Source organism: Oryzias melastigma, linkage group LG7 (assembly GCF_002922805.2).
Source record: "Oryzias melastigma strain HK-1 linkage group LG7, ASM292280v2, whole genome shotgun sequence".
Lineage (NCBI taxonomy): Eukaryota > Metazoa > Chordata > Actinopteri > Beloniformes > Adrianichthyidae > Oryzias > Oryzias melastigma.
This window is the reverse complement of record NC_050518.1, coordinates 7969215-7986468: the sequence shown is the minus strand read 5'-3', so window position 1 is coordinate 7986468 and position 17254 is coordinate 7969215. Positions and strand designations below refer to the sequence as shown.

At 36.2% G+C, this 17254-nt stretch overlaps 3 protein-coding genes across 13 annotated transcripts in view; all 3 read right to left on the bottom strand.

Annotated features, from left to right (window-relative positions):
* Positions 1 to 855, bottom strand: part of huwe1 (HECT, UBA and WWE domain containing E3 ubiquitin protein ligase 1) — a 37128-nt gene extending 36273 nt beyond the window's left edge. For 8 of the 11 annotated variants that reach the window (XM_024294071.2, XM_024294086.2, XM_024294081.2 and 5 more), the window contains exon 1: positions 758 to 855. The gene's annotated coding sequence lies outside the window, so the exon portion shown is untranslated. Of the gene's footprint in view, positions 1 to 458; positions 649 to 757 lie in introns of those variants that run through there. The other 3 variants (XM_024294072.2, XM_024294078.2, XM_024294073.2) reach the window with 2 other exon arrangements.
* A 354-nt stretch (positions 856 to 1209) lies between these two features.
* phf8 (PHD finger protein 8) lies at positions 1210 to 11045 on the bottom strand. Its single transcript, XM_024293076.2, has 22 exons — positions 10741 to 11045; positions 9948 to 10200; positions 9710 to 9795; positions 9466 to 9592; positions 8891 to 9051; positions 8650 to 8791; positions 8337 to 8523; positions 8101 to 8263; positions 7000 to 7087; positions 6594 to 6700; positions 6384 to 6475; positions 6193 to 6282; positions 5640 to 5921; positions 5465 to 5547; positions 5211 to 5380; positions 5044 to 5129; positions 4654 to 4775; positions 4235 to 4566; positions 4045 to 4140; positions 3852 to 3961; positions 3401 to 3758; positions 1210 to 3315 (listed from the first exon to the last, which is right to left on the bottom strand). The coding sequence occupies exons 2-22, from the start codon at positions 10043 to 10045 to the stop codon at positions 3227 to 3229; spliced, it is 3069 nt and encodes a 1022-aa protein (XP_024148844.1). The 5' UTR covers positions 10046 to 10200; positions 10741 to 11045; the 3' UTR covers positions 1210 to 3226.
* Positions 11046 to 11694: 649 nt separating this feature from the next.
* si:dkey-151g10.3 (serine/threonine-protein kinase WNK3) overlaps positions 11695 to 17254 on the bottom strand; it is a gene marked incomplete at its 5' end in the record, with an annotated part of 30679 nt that continues 25119 nt past the window's right edge. Inside the window, 6 exon segments of the mRNA XM_024292125.2 lie at positions 11695 to 14556; positions 14811 to 14968; positions 15050 to 15145; positions 15959 to 16194; positions 16302 to 16639; positions 16717 to 16802. Coding sequence (XP_024147893.1) covers positions 14023 to 14556; positions 14811 to 14968; positions 15050 to 15145; positions 15959 to 16194; positions 16302 to 16639; positions 16717 to 16802 — 1448 coding nt within the window. The 3' untranslated portion in view covers positions 11695 to 14022.

Genomic DNA, 17254 nt, shown 5'->3' with positions numbered 1-17254 from the left:
TGTTCATCTTCTAAAAGACAGGCTATTGTTAATTTATGAAGCCATATTACTAAACTATGTTGGAAATCGAATCATACACTTGATCCCAGCATGCTACAGTGTTTAATGAATAAACAGAATAACCATCTCGTTTACCTTTCCGAATTGACACAGCACTAAGAAAAGTGACTTTTTATTGCTTTTGAAGTTGATGCTTGCGCAGTGCAGTTAGTACTGGCGCTAACATTAGCAGAGTGATGGCTAGTTACATGACGTTAGCAAGGTTTACTAGCAGTTTGCGCTAGTAAACCTTCGTTACTTCGGATTGATACAAGCGTTGACCGCTAACATTAGCAGATCCCAAAAAGTAAAAAAAAAATTGGTTTGAAACTAATAAATTGTGTGTTTCGGTATTAACGTGTGGACAGATTGTTTAGTGAACGACGATAAGGCTCTGGCACGTACAAATGCACACATACCTATACACAGGGAACATCAACGTGTGAAAACTGAGCGGCTCCGTCCGGCTATTTGTTTCAAGCTAACATGCTAGCAATTAGAGCTGCGCACAATGCTCCATTCGCGAGATCACGGCTAAATTAAAAATGGCGGTTTACACTGCAGAAGACCCTTACTTTACTCGTAAAATAAAGCTAGAACATGACATACGCTCAAACGACAAGAGTAAATCGTCAGTGATGTACATTGGGCTATGAAATATGTCCCACTAAGTATATAAAATCCAACTTAAGAGTGTAGTACGAAGCTTTTTGCCTACCTCCACTTTGCGTTACATCTGCTTCTCCATCTTGCACTAGCGTGTGGTAGTTCTTAAGATCTCGCGAGAATACCTGATGTTGTCGTTTTACATGGGGCACTCCCATGACTTTTGAAAAGACGTTAGTTTTGGTTTGGATTTAAACAAACCGGCATAATTTGCGACTTCCCCCACTAAGTGATTTAGCCTAAACAATGTAGTTAAATGTCTGCATAATTAAAAAAAGATTCAGTTTCTAAGTGTTACTTTGTGTTGCAAAAATATTTTTAATGCTCACAACTTTTTACAACACTGATTAACTACTAAACTTTCATATTTTGACATACAAATGATACAAAAATAAATGCAAGTAATTCAATTATACTAAAAACAAATTTCTAGACACATAAGAGTGTTTACATATATATATTTATAGAAAGTATACATTAAGTGATTTTAGGAACTTTTGAACACCTGTGATGTCTACACGAAAACATTTTTGGGGGATTTTCTCATTAAAAAGACTCAGAAGTGCAAATTTAGCCCAAGTTTATCTTTTTTCCAAATCTTATTAAAAACATATAGTTTCAGGTACAGTTAATACAACACAAAAGAGACTAAACAAACTAAATTAACTAAATTTATCAAGGGGAACTTTTTTCCAAGCAAACGTTCAATATTACACTAACGAGCATGAACAGAGCATTACAGTAATGGCATACAAATGTAAAAAAAGACTCATCGTATTACAGTGTTGTGTCATGTACAAGTCATTACGGAAAAAATAGTTTTAGCTATAAAAAAAAAACATTTATTTACAATCCCGCACCTTCACAATGAAATTATTCTTTTGACTGTTGTTTCATTCAAGATTTTATGATTAGTACATTCTATAATAGGAAAGCACATCACTACATCTGACCCAAGGATGCTGCCAACACTCAAGAGCTCCAATTATGGCAACATGCTAAAAAAAAATATTTTCAACCACTAATTTTTTTAAGGTTTTCAAAGAAGATATACAGTATATATACATATACACATATATCTATATATATATATATATATTACAAATATTTACAATCACAATCAAATTACGTGTAGAAACATGTTATATCATAATGGTTGGGAGTTTGTATGTTTAAAGTGGTTTAAAATAATTACAGTACAGAATATGAGAATAAAGAATACATTAAAACAAAATAAAAAATATGCCACTGTAAATAAATATGCAAAAAAAAAATAAATAAAATCCTAATACGATGTATGTTTAGAGCTCCCAAAAATTAGAATTTTATCTGTATAAAGTGGGTTTTTGCTACGTTGTTTTGCCCTTCAATAACATTTATAAAAAAAACAAAAAACAAATAAAAACACATTAACAGTTAGATCAACATGAAATCATTGTTTACAGCAATTACTTTTTACATGTACATAAAATAGGGTTTCTAAAGAAAAAAAATAAGAGTATATAGAAATGATCAAACTCACTAATTCCAAAATGCTATTTTCTTTTCCCTTTAAAAAGTGTCAAATGGGGAGTACAATGTCATACAAGCTCTAAAATAAACTTTCCAAAAAAAAAAAATTTTTAAATTAAAATAAAATGTCAAATTATGCAAAAAATATCCACATATTTTCAAATAACTTACAATTCTCTACCGTTTTAAAATCAATTAATACACAGAAAAACAAAACAAAAAAACATTACTCACATTAAGGGCCTTTTTACACCAAGCCAACGTTTTTATTGAAAGAAAAGTCAGTGTTATGTCCTTTTGGTGTGTCATTAACCATAACAACTATGAGATAACTTTTTCAATAATTTTTCAACCTACAATGCAATTGACAGTTTAAAAATGTTCCAATGACATCTATAGGTATATATGTAATTATATAACAGTCCAGAAGTTTTCCATACAAGACAAAATGACACTGATTTGAACTGATTGAAGATTTAAAACAAAACCCCTAATTAGGTCAGACTTGTTGGATTATAAAAAAATTTAATGAACCACAAGCTTTATTGGTTTTGCATGTTATCCAAACTAAAAAAAAACAATGCATACAGACTTTATCATATCTTTTCAGCACACATCTATGTCTTCCAGGACACGAGTAAACTGTGGTTTCTTACAATTAGAGCAAGTTTAAGTGCCTTTTTAATTTTTTCCAGATTCAAGTAAAAGTAATTACTCACTGAAGGACATGTATTGATGATATTTTTGTTGTATTAACTGACTTTTTGATGTTGGTTTAGTGCTTAAAAGCCCTTTAAACTCCATATTTGTCTTTGAAAATGCCTTGACAAAGTTATACACAAGTGGAGACAGACAGAATAACTAGTGAAGGACAAGATACGAGTTCAAGAGGAATTAAAAACAGTGAATACATTTTATCAAAAGTAAAAAATATAGACAATTATATCCTTCAAGCTTACTTCAAAAATGTTTTTTTCATTTGTACAAGATCTTCAATCGCATCTTTCTCTCACAGGAGTAGTTTACCATTGCGATGAATTTTCAGAATTTTTCCAAGTCTCTGTTTTGCAGTGGCAAGTCCTTTCTTCGGACGTTTGCCTAAGATCAAAAAGAGAGGAACATGTTAAAGAAATACAATTTAAAAAAGGCTTTAAATTTGAAAATTCATCAAGCTTGTGCCTACCTTGACCGACTCCTGTTATGCCTTGGCTGGTTAAACCTGCCGGGGATGCACCTGAATGGGAACCGGTGTTTTGAGGCGACAGGGAATGTCTTCGAGAAGTTAAAAATACACCAGGAGCCATGGCTCCGCTGCCTCGAGGACCTCCAGAGCCAAAAGGTCCCGGTCCAGCCGTGTATTCGTGGTCCAGAAGACTGGCAGAGTAATAATCCATTCTTCTGTCGGGGCTGGCGTCTTCTGCAGATTCTGAAACTGGTGTAGGTGAGGGCGGGGCAGGCTCATTCTGGACAGGAGGAGGTAGAGCTGCAGGAGGAGGACGCTGCTTTTTGGTGTACTTCCTTTTAGCCGGCTTTTGTTGCTCCTGAATCATAAAAAGGGGCTTTTTAAACTCCTCCACTTACATTTTTCATTTAGGTTATTCCTTTACGACAACATTCACTTTTGCCCAACTTACCTGTTGTGCCAACTTGGCAGCAGCTGCCGCTAGGCCAGTTTCTACAGAGGCAACTCGAGCTCCTTCTCTGGGTGGTCTGTCTTGTTTAGGAAGAGTGGGCATTACTCTTGCTATATAAAAAAACAGATGGAGAGATTAACAAAAAGTTTAAACAAAATCAGATCTTACTTTATGCTATGTTTGATCCAGCTACCTTTTGGGCTCCAAGGTGTGTCGTCCCAATTCTTTTTACGCTTCATCTTAGTTTTGCTGGTATAATCTTCCTCGTCTGACTCCAAGGAAGGGTACACTTAAAGAAATAATATAATAATTTGCATTATTTATATGATATTAAAGAAGAAAAATCTAAGAACTGCATTTTGTATTTTGTATATGTATCTCACCATAATCAGAATCTTTAAAACAGGTTCCTAATGTCTCTTGTTCATCAGGACTCTCTTCATCACTGAGATGACGCGCTGGCCTTTTAATCGTCCTTTTTCCCGGCCGCTGGATGACAGGTTTTTTCACAGGATTTGCCGTCTTCTTTACCCCTCCAGTTACCCAAATGGCTCTACCCCCCTTTTCCTTCATGACCCCTAATCCTTCTGTCAGGCCCCCAGAAATAGATAAGGGTGATGAAGAGGAGGAGGACGACGACGAGGAAGGAGGGTTGGCCATGGAAAGCATACCCTGTATGGCGTCTCGAGTGCTGGGAGAGGCTGGGGCTTCCTCACTGGAAGAAAAAGCACATTCAATTGAGCAAAATCCACTAATAAAAATCATAACTGTGATTTTAAAAATGTTTGAGCTTTAGTAGAACCTGAGTGTTGCAGAATCTAAGCCGGCAACTTGCTTGCTGGCCTTTAGTAAGTCTAGGATGCCTCCTGCACCTCCCTGCACTCCATGGGCAGCTAGAGCTTCTTCATCAGTGGTATAATCCTCCTGAACCCACAAACAAACAAGTTAGACTAACTTTAAAACACAAAATACTATGATAACATTCTAGTATTGAATTCCTGTCATAAAAGCAGCAACTAGTCAAGTAAGCAACCTTTGGCATGTGACAATAATTGCTATTTAACAATGAGGATATGATCTCAGCACCCTTTGAAACAATGTAATATGGCTAACAAATGTGACACTTTAATATCAGTCCCAAAACAACGTTTGAATCACTAAATTCTTAAAAAAAATGAAATAAAATCCTCACCTCGATATCAAAGTCAACTTCTCCTGGCTCTCTAATGCGATTGGGGTCAGAACATGGCTTTGCTCGTGGCAGCTTTCTAGGAAGACCTGGAATCATATTTCAATAATCACAGTTAGCAGTAGCTGAATGGCTTCAAAACATTTGAGTGAACTGCATCAAATACATGCCGATTAGTTTCTTTTTCTTGTCAAGTCCCGCAGACTTGCGTCGTGGAGGCGGGGTCTCATCAATCTGCAGCTCTTCTTCAGATTCCAAATCAGAGAGACTGGATCCCTCTGTGGCGAGATGCTTGTAGTTCCGAGCATTTCCTGCTCCATTGCTACTTCCATCTTTTTTACTAAGAGCAAAAGAAACATGGAATATTTTGGTTTGAAGGGCATGAAAATTAAAGATGTTACAAATTGCTCCAGTGCTTACTTACCCTTGAATTTTTCCATTCGTCAGCACGAGCTTTAGTTTACTTTTATTAAGGTTCCCTTCAAAATCATCAATAGGAAGCTCCAACTGGTTCAATAAAGTAGTAAAATGTAACTTTTCACAAAAAATTCACAAAGTAAAAATGTTTTAGCCGTTATTAAATTGTGCAGATTCCATACCTTGTTCTTGTGTTTGGATTTTCCAGGTTGAAATTTTTTAAGAGTGTGTTTGGTATGAATCTCAATAAGATCAAGTTCTCCTGGTTCGGTTTTAGGTAAACCCTTCTGACTCTTCTTTTTGGATGTCGGCGACCCGAGAGCCACCAATGCATCCTTGGGTTTTGGCCCTTTCTTTTTTCCAGGGGGGCGTCCAGAGTTCTGAGAGGTACTCAGGGGAGCTTTCGAGATTGGTCCACCAGGAAACTGAGACCCAGTGCGGGAAATGTTCTGTTGAAAGATGTCCTGAAAAACAAAATATTATTGAGAGTTGTGAAAAAAAAATGTCTTTGAGAAAGACAATTGTTTTGTTCAAGCTTATTAGTGTGTACTCCTGTTCTGGCCAGCTGAGAAAAAGGTTTTCCTAAATTATGTCTAAAATAATTTTTATATTTTCAAAATAGTACACTTTTTTTAGCAATTACAATAGTTAAAATTGGTGTTTAAACCTTGTACAAAATGTGGATTCAAGCAGAACCCTGCCACTGAGAGTACAGTAAAGCAACAGTGCGTGTACCTCAACCAGGCGAATCTCCTTGGCCAAATCCTTCACGAGTGTCTGAGTGTTGATGGTCTCAGGAATCTCCATCTCATGTTCTCCTAAGGCCTAAACATTGGTAGCCAATAATTAATTTGTTGACATCCAGCAAAATGTACTAATAAATCATCTGCATTATGGTGAAGACTAAAATCAAAGTACACATTTACCTCTTTACGGGTCCAGGAGCGAAAAGAATTATTCAAGGCCTTGGCTCCATTAATGAGATAACTGGCAGGGTGTCTTCGATTTTCCCTCAGACCTGGAAGGTACCACCGAAAAATAAACAAATTATACTAGAATAACAAATATGCTGTTAGAGATAAAGATTAGCTAAGACTTTAATATGAACACAAACATAAATAATAGATAGTATTTACCTCTTAAGGTATCAAGCAAATGTTTTCCAGCATACCAACATACAGATTCAAAGTTGGGAAATTTGAACAACTCTGCGGTGCTTAATCTCTTCTCTATTTCATATGCCCTAAAAGTGAAAAGGAAGAGAAACAAAATTATCAGATTTTACCCTAGTTTGATATTATTTTTTTCTAGAGAGTATTGGTTAACTATGACTTCCAAACAATTAGTCTGTCTCCAAACTAAGAAGTGTCTTATTACAAATAGGTGATGGATCATCAACTTTTGATAGGTTAATAGGTCAAGAAAAATACAAAACAAAAAGCAAAAGCCATTTAAAATTATGTTTTAATAAATCATTTACTTTTTCAAATTCAAACTGTAATATGACACGAAGACAGTGCAAGATATTTTGAAGAAACTAACCGGATCTGCATGTCTATGTTGAGACTATGCAAGAAGTTTCCTCCAAATGCCAGGCAGTCAACTGGAGTCAACACTGCATGTATCCATCCTGGAGAAAAGGAAAAAATATATATATTTATATTTGATTGTATTATATTGCATAAAAATGTATTTATATTCGTTGTAGTGGTTATTTTTTAATGTGACTACTTGGCAAAAAGAATTCAGATAAAACAGAAAAGAACACGAGTTTAATGATGAAAATAAAATCTGCAGATTACAATACCAAACCAAACAAATAGAAGAAAAAAGATATATACTTTGGTCTGCATTTCTATGATTATACAGTTGCCTGTAGGCCACCTAACCTATTCTCATCAGCAGCATTTTTAAGTTCAACACGGACTCATGTAGAGACAATGTAATGTCTTATGGTCATTTTTAATGCCATTTTATTTAAATTGATCCTTTGTCTGCCAGTATAGCAACAGCAGTCATGACAGCAGCCCCTTCCGTGGTTTTGTATTAATTCATGTCATTTCTTGTAAAACAAAAAATCTGAGTTGCCTCTAATCTCATGTTAGATTTTGTGCGAGCTGTAGCACACTTTTACTAAAATTACCCAGACGAAGGACACAGTTTCAAACCAATATAACTTATGTTAATCAAGCACAGTGGGGCAAAAGGGTATCTGGCTGTCACTGATTCTGCAAGTTGTCTCACTTTAAACACTTCTTCACAATTAATTAATTAATTACATTCTTTAAAAATCTTACAATGTGATTCCCTGGAATTGTTTTTTACTTTCCGTCTCTTGCAGTTTAAGTGTATTTAGAATAAACATTACATCATTGTTTTAAGTGGCACAACTTGCAGATGTGGTGACTGACAAATACATAAAAAAAACAATAGCCTAATTTAAGAAAAAAAAATTAAGAAAAAAAACTGTCCGTTAAATTTATTAAACATGAAGAAATAATGATTGTTTCTATTTCTAAAAATCCTGTCAACTTCTGTTTATTTTAAGATTAAACAGATTTCTGATCTGATACTCTAATTTATAGACTGTTTAGGGGGATGTACAATGTCAAATAATAGTTAAAACAAACATGTACTGCTTACCAGTTGGTATGAACAGTGTGTTTCCCTGTTTCACAGAACACTTGTAACACATATCAACCTGGTCTCCAAAAAACATCTCATTCTGGTTAGTGGAGGAGTTCCACTGTTCAAAGAGAGCCAGGTTGGCTGGGGTGGGAGAAATTAGGTAGAAAATTTTCTCCCCCTGAGTGAACACAGAAAAAAAGACTTTAGTCTGTCTCTAAACTAAAAGATGAATTTAAACATTTTTCTCTTACCCTCAGGACATGGTACCATACTGAGGTGCCTCCAAAATCAATGTGAAAGTCTGTGTAGCTGTCTTTCACTCCCATCAAACAGTACTTCTGGACATTAGGGCGTTCAAAAACAGACTCTTCAGGCCAGAGGTTTTCCACCCACGACAGTTTCCTCACTATTTTGGGAGTTTCAACTAGGTTGGAGAGCCTAAAAGTTCAATGCATATTTTAAGTTTTCAACAGCTCAGCTTTCACACTGAAATTGTTATCCAGTTCATTTAAGTATCGGCTGTGCTCCTTAAGAAATTGGATAAATGAAGTAAAAGATGTGCACCTAGTCTCAGAAAACTCCAGACTAATGACGTTGAGCACTCGGTCTCTGTTAGGGCTGTTGTAGTATTCAACAAAGTCTCCCAATCGCATCTTCAGATCGCATTGCCGACACACATCAATCACATCAATTTCTTTATCTGGACCTGCAATGTTTAGAAAAACATGTAGATGATTTAATATCAACATCAACACCACAGTAACAAGCAATGTTAGGTGCCTAATACATTTTTTTTTTAAATTACCAATGTGATGCTCTATATCAGTAACGCTGAACGATGATGGAGGAAGGGTCATGCCTAAACCGTCGCGCCTCAAGACCATGACAGGGACACTGAACGAGTGCTCTTCCAAGAACTCCACAGTCAGTTGTGCCCCTGATGGCTTTAGCAGGATTTCATCTGCACTGTAAGCACATCACAAGAAATATAAGAGAAGATCAGTGCCAGCAAACAAAATATGCACTGTTAAGAAGACACATTTACAATTTAAATGTACTACATCTAAATTAGTGGGGTATTACGCCTAAATGACTAAAACAACACTTTACAAGTACAAGGGCTTCCAATATAAATTGAAAGTCAGATGACAGAACAGTTATAGTAATAACTGCCAATGTAATTTTTATTTTGCTGTTTCAAGAAGCTATTATTAGCCATTCTTTTAGGTTAAAATAACAAAAAAATATATAAACTTGTCTTAAACTCCTAACATCCATATGGTATAAAAATGAAAAAAGAAAGACAAGAAATTTTATTTATGCATACGTACATCATTTTATTTTGGATTATGTATTTATTAAACTATTTTACACACTTACTTTGGGAATGTACGGCTCCTCAGCTCTCTGACAAACTGTGGACTTCCTGTCTTAACAGGCCGACTTGGATCTCTTAATCCTACAGCACCTCCATCTGTTTGTTTATTGCCGCCACGGCGTTTGCGCACTGAGAAAACAGACAACACACAGACTGAGCAGCTCTAACAATGATAATCAAAATTACTGTGGCGTAATAGCAAGATAACAACTTCACAGTCACTCAAGGAACAACAAAGACACTTACTGACAGATGGCCCATGTGTGACCTGACAGTTTGGGCAGTGGTACAGGTCAATTTCTGCTGCTTTGTCCTCTTCCACTCCAACACAGCTGTACAGAAAACCAACAGAAGATATTCAGCCACACTGTGCGGTAGAATAACTTATAAGTCCAATAGCATCATAGGAATTAAAACAATATTATTTTAAAATGAAAATTCCAGAGTCAAAGTAAGGCATGGTAATCATTTTAAAATTCCTTACCTTCCATGAAACCAGTCTTGACAAATGTCGCATTCAATCATGAAGCGTGTCACATCATAAGGGAGGCGACACAAGCAGTACACTGGTACTGATGCCATGTTTAAAGAATTATATAAAACTAAAATAAAACAAAAAAGGGTGTCCAAATCTGATTCAAGAAGTTAGATAATCCGTGAATGATCAAAAAGCAATGTTCCAAGTACAATGAAATGTGTTTACGTGTAGCCACTAACTGTCGTTTTTACTTGAAAACCTGTTAAAGAAAGAAGAAAGAAAACTATATTACTCGCAGGATAATTGACGTGAAAGAGTCTATGAATAATGCATATCCTTTTTTAAAACCACATAAACTGTTTCATTCATAACAAAAAAGAAGCAAGATGTTTAGCCGCACAACGAAAATGTGCTATCTGATAAAGTCGTACTTCTTTAATAAGAAATACATTTGCAACACATCGTTAAAGAATAGGATGTAACTAACGTATCACACAACTACAAAGTTTATTTAAATAAATGATCGATTAGACTTGGGGATTTATAATGCTTGCGAATTAGCAGATGTATCATGACATGGTTGTTTGTAAACACACTGGGGAGCAACGTTAAACGACATTAACACCGAGCAAGCTAGCGTTAGCCAAGTTAGCAAACAATGTAGCTAGCTTGCCGAAATATTACATTAAAAAATAAAAGTTTTCACAATAAACTGAGAAATATGACTCCAATAAAATACAAACACTTGATTTACAGTTACTAAAGATCTACAGACTGAAACCGACCACAAGCAACTCACCGATATGTAGCTTTGATGCTAGGCCTAGCTTCGAAAGGCGGTTGTAATCTCTACGCAAGCTTGGGGCAGCTGCGGCCTTATTATGTAACGCCAAAATATCAACAATTTGTTTCACCACATTTTTGTTTATAAACTTAAAAATCCCAACATGATAAAATTTGATCAAAATATTGACGCTGGTGCAGAAAAATGAAAGCTAAAGCAGTCTAAACAACAGCAATGGTTAAAAATAACATCGTCTTTGAGGCCATCAACGCCATTTCAAAGGGAATAACGTCAGACCGTTGTTCGCCTCTGTCATCCGTTCAAGGAACAATAAAGTTGCGAACAATCTGAAAGAGCATATGGGGGAGGGAAAAGGCAAAAGACAAATCCAGGAAACATTTTTGATTACTTGTTTAATTATTATACATGAACATATATAAGGACACAAAATGCAATTATTTATAAAACATTGTTTAATATTTTAAAAGCAACATAATAAGCTGTTTTTGCTGTATTATTTTTCACCAGTAAGTAAGTCATAAAACTATAATTTTAGTCCATCTAGAAATCTTATACGCTTGTTATCATCACATAGAAAATTTAAATTAATTTCTCAGTATCTTGAGAAACAAATTAAAATATAAATGATTAATATTGTTTTCATATTTCCTTTATGTATTTTTATGTCTGATTTTGTGTGTGGAAATCTCTATACAAGAAGAAAAATAACTACAGTACAGTACTTCAGACTACGGCCAATTTGGGAATACAAGTTATTTTGTAGATCGGGCTGTTTGTGTAAAACTAATAACTTATGTAATGACGTATATCTTCTGGTTGAGGTTTACCATCGTAAGTGATCTGCAGGGATCTGGCTGTAAAGTTCCAAACAAACACTCAGGTATTCCTCTTGAGCAGCATCAGCTTTTCCACCCTCCAAATCTGAAAAATAGCCAATAGCACAAGCACCCCATTTGCCAAGTCAAAGCATTTATTTTGATTAGTTACAAAAAAAAAAAATACAATTTACATAGGCTAAATCATCAGCAACATACTTTAATTTCTTTCTTCTCTTCATTCTCATATATACGTTTATGAATGGTTACCAATGTGCAATGCCATTTTAGGACTCCCCAGATTACTGTTGTTTTAATTTCAGTATAGTGTTAGTGCAGCAGGAATGCTGGTGACATTCTCTTATATAATTTCTTATAACATCATTGTAAAGGGTGTAAAAAAAGGGGGCAAAATGATCAGGAAATAACTATAAAAACCTTTTCTGCCAGTAGTCTTAGAGGTATATAAAGACAGGGAGTCCTATGTAAACACAGATGAAGACCAGTGTTTTCAAATTTTAAATAACCTTTGAAATAAAGTGATGGGAACAGAATTTTACAATCTGTACAACGTCATTCCAAAATACAAAAATAAGTGTCATCTTTTAGATAACATTTTGGTAACACTTCAATGACAAAGTTAGCTTTATAAGCTTGACAATTACAGTGTAGCTTATTGGGTAAATGTTAGAGTCAGACATGACAGGTTGATATTTTACCTGCACTAGTCATGAACTATATTCTGTGAACATTTTCAGAAAAAAGTACAGAAAAATTTAATTCGTAATTTAGGTTTATTTAAGAAAAAAAAAACGCAAGTTTATGTTTGTTTTCTCTTGTTTTCTGTGCCAAAAAAATGCTTTAACAACTAATCAAACAGAAATGCTGCTTTGACTACAAGTTATTAATTACAAAAAAGAATTGCAGCTCAACCATTAATGGTCAAGAAAATGTATGGCTAAATTAGCTTGTAAGCCAACAACTGAATTGTACTAAGATCTGTTGCTGAAATTTGACCTTCTGTTGTTTGTCTACAAATGTATTTAGAACTAAAGAGTGAAAATGTTAGAGATGTGTTTCCAGCACAGATATGGCCCACACTCTCAGTAAAAAGGCTGATGGTCAAACACTACAAATTTCACAGGAAAAGAAGGAATGCAAAAAAAAAAAAAAGCTACTAGCTAGGTAGGTGTGTGAGGATCTCACAGCAGTGCTAAACATCAAACTTACAAACAGTAAGATCTAAAATCTCCGTGTTTGTCTCTTAAAGGAGAAATTTGAGAGCATAGCAAGAGTAAACATTTCCGCCTGTATACAGTGACATCTGAGAGGCTGCTTTGAATAAAAGAAATCCTTTTTTCAATTCAAAGTTCAATACACCATGAGACTATCACATAAAACTATACACTCACACTTGCAAACAATGCTGTCAACTGAAAAGGCAACAGGGATGGTCTCCTCAGTCAGTAACTTGGCTTAAAAAAATGTTTTGCTGAGCTCAGACAGAAAGGAAATATCCACGTGTAAAAGCATACGGTCCAGTCATACTTTTTAAATATGCTTCTTTCTGCTTTGGGTCAAATGAGGACTGTCTTAGCTTCAACAGGCTTTCCCTACACCCCAAAGCCAATGAATACATAATACTGAAAGCAAATTGAACCATGATTGATTATCTCTGCCGGCTGCTGTGTGGTCACTGTGAAAGTCGTGAATATACAGCAAGTGCAAGTATTTTTTTCCTCAGCCAGTAAATTTAGTCATAAGGCCATGCAGTCTAAGGCTGAGAGTAGTTTTATACCAACTCAACACACACAGCATGTTCCACGTTGCGGTCACAAGAGGAACTTTTCTGATTATTTCTGTTACAAACACAAAACAATACAAAGCACTTGCTGCATCATACACAACACTGCTGTGGAAACAGATGTCCTCAGGTTGAAGCATCCTTTCCTGTAAACATGCTTTTTTTCAAATAGCATGAAAAAATTGCTATCCCCTTTGGATATTGTGCCTGTACAAAAAAGTGTATGCCTTACAGACAAATCAACGTGTGCTGATCAGTTTATATCACCTTTACTAATTGCACTTTAAAAACTCCGTCCTTTCTTTGCTAAAATTGACTAATTAAAACAAAAAGGCCGACATTAAAATATTTTATCTTTGTCTGGTTTGGGAAATTTGAATGAAAAAAAGTGATATGTATTTAAACATTGTACAAAAACACTCAAACACACCATGAACACACACATATTTAAGACGTCAAGACATCCAAACGTTTTCATTCACAAACCCCAGCAACTGTGTTTCATAAATATCACTGTATGTACATCTGCTTCCTGTCTTTTACATAGTCTCATGTCATTCACACAAACATCTGGCACTAAATAAATGGCCTGTTTTGTATATTTAAGCGAAGGGCATTCCTCTCCTAAGACCTTAAAGTTGATCTTGTGTTTGTCTGTCACAGAGGAAGAGTAGAGGTGGGGTTCGTTTGTTGAATTTTGGCACTGGAAGGTAGAGCAGCAATTGAGCAAGTTGGAGAACAGGTAGAAGACGACGGGGAACAGGAACAGAAGGGCCCTGCTGTCGTAGCGGTGCTATCATTGGGTACTGTGGTACCGCTGCCGGGCAGCAGAGATGTGGTTGTGGACCCAGGTGACGTGGGCGTCTGGGAAGGCAGCAAAGGTTGACTATAATGAGGTGAGAAGGGACGCTGGGCAGCTGTTGGTGTCTGTGCCAGTGTGTGGATTTGAGTTTGCATCTGGGGCTGCAGCATTTGCTGGTGTATGGGGGAGTGCTGATAAGTCATTTGTTGAAGAGATTGATGGTGGTGTATGCTTTGCTGCACATGTTGAGCTGGAGCCATGTGCATTTGAAGGGGCGCAGCTCCTGGGGAGGGCAGGTTATCTCCAGCTGGGTAATGAGAGGAGTCTCCCGCTTTCAGTCCTGCTGGAGGATTAAGCAGTCCCGTAGGAAACCAACCTGGTGGAGCCCCCTGGAATCATTATGTCAATGAATATTGATGGAAAACAACTGCTAGCTTCTTAAGCAAATGTCTGTTATCAAAATATCCAGAAAATATTTGTCTTATTCTCTCTCTTTAAACTAAAACATATCTGACTATTTCATAACATTGTATGATCATTTTTAAAATATTTAATTTTTTTGCCAAACCAAAATTAATCCACATTCATGATAAAAGATCAAATTGGCAAAAATAATTTTGGATTGCATGATGATGAGTCTCACCTCTGATGACTGATTCCAGCCTCCCTGCTCCTGCTGACTCTGCTTGATTTGATTCAGAGACGGTTTGGGTGGAGCAGTGCCCACCGACTCCTTCGTCCAGTTATCCACGAGCTTGTGCAGTTCGTCTGTGAATGTGCTTTTCTTTGAAGGACTCTGATCTGTGATGAAAAAAAAACAAAGCTTATAATATTAATTGTGTCATGAGATTTCCGGTTTAGCAGCATTGAGACGGTTTTTACCTCTTTTAACGGAAAGTGAAGTGCAGTGTTCTGGTTTGCAGAGAGGGGACAGTCTTCCCTCTGCACTGCCTGAAAAACCACTTGAATGTTGAAACCCTGAAGGATAAAACAAACATAAAGAATAGATAAGTCAGACTTACAGAGACATGGTTGAGTTAGTCTTTAACAGAATCTGTTAATAGTGACTGAATATAATGTATTCCAAAGATGAGGGATTTGTAGCAATACGTTGAACACCTCATTTGCTAAATGGCCAAATGAAAAAGTCCTGGCGTGAAGATTTCACTTCCTCCAATCACATTATTGTTTGTATAAGGAAAAAGCAAACAACAACATTTGACTTTTATGAATGGCAAAAACTGTTTAATTATATAATCAAGGGAATTTATTTGATACCTGATCTTAGAATTAACTACAATGAAAAAAAAATCTTATGTAATGTAAAAAATATAATAAAACACAAATGATAAAACTAACAAAACATAACAAACCAGTAAGAAATGTTAAAATCCAAGCTGTACAATTCCAATGTTACATTTTTTGTCCAAAAAAATGAATTAACACTATGCATAGAGATGCCCATCAAACACTATTAAACTTTATATAACAGCATGAATGTCTAAAAATGGAATGATTTTTTATCTCACTAATACTGAAACTGGATCCTAGCTGTTTAATCTCAAAATTAAAGAAGTTAGGAAACTTCTATTAAATTAAAGAAAACAGTAAAAAAAAAGTTTACAATGTGCACCCAATCACAGATAAATGCAAATCCAATCATTTTTTTGTTTTTTGAACACAATTTTACTAAAGCTGTAATGCTGTTTCATGATCTGAAACAGATCTAATAGTTTATCAGCGTACATTGTTCCAAATAAAAGTATGATAAAGCAAAATGATAAGACTGACCAGAATGTGGAAGTCCATTATTATCCATCAGAGAATGAGGGCGGGGCCGCGGCTTGGTTTTGGTTGACTTGGGTCTGCGTTGAGATAGAACGGTGGGAAGTGTGGAAAGAGGAGGTGTTCGGGACAGGGAGGCTGGCAGACTCTGTCTTTGGTCTTTTAGAGATCGAAGTTTTCTGTACAGCTCCTGAAGCTCTCTGTTCTGTTGGGCCTGAAGGGAAACCACTTCTCTAATGTGCCTACAGATGAAAACGTTTGATATGTTACAAGAAACCAAAGAATGCTATTTAAAGAAAATGAAAGTGTTTTGTAGAATACGTAAAAGGCATTCCCTTTTGTGACCTACTTCTCTCTGAGCTTGTGGAGTTCCTTTCTCAGCTCTTCATTCTCCAGTTCGCTCTCAACATCATCATCACTGCTGCTGAGCTGTGAGTGGCTGTGCCCAAGAACCCGAGACAGGTGGGCTATAGATGGGGCTCTCTTACTCTCTTCTCTGTCTCCTTCCTTCACCCGGCATTTCCTTCGCTCTCTTTCCAAATCAGGAGACACGGGTGAACTGTCAGTCTGCCTGTCTTCTCTTTTGGTCTCAGTCTGGGTCACCGAGAATCGTCCCACTTTCCTGTGAGTAGTAACCCGCTCTGATACCACCTCTTTTGGGGGTGGGCTCTGTGGCACCAAAGTCACCTGATGACAGAAGAAGAGGGGATGATTTGCTGCATAATCAAACTCATAAAAAGTGAAAGAAGAAATTTTACAAGTACCTGAAACCGCCCTTTGCAAGTCTGAGGCAGATCTGGTGGGAGAGCCTTTTTCTCATCATCAAGTACCTGACTGCTTGAATGTTCATCTGATAAAGAGATAGGGATGAAAAACAAACAAAAAAAAGGGATGCCAAAGAAAGAAAAAAAACGCAGACACAAATGCACAAAGAAGGATGTGAATGACAAGCACAGAAAAATGCAGAGCGACACAAACAAATGCATACAGACAAAAGTGGGACACAAACACAAAAAGACATGGTTAAAATCACTCATCATCGTCACACATCAACTTAATTACTTGCAATGTTTTTGAGAAAGAGTTGAAAATGCTTGTTTGAAAAAAATAAAACAACCAAAGCCATTGCATTAAACAAAATCACACAGTGAAATAGATGCTACAAACAATGCATCCCACCCATGGTCCACTCACTCATTCTTACTGACTCAGCACTGACACACATAGAGCAAACAAAGCTTCAGACCTGGCCCCAGGTCAACTAAAGAAACTTTGCATTTAGATAAAAGTAGCATTATACAG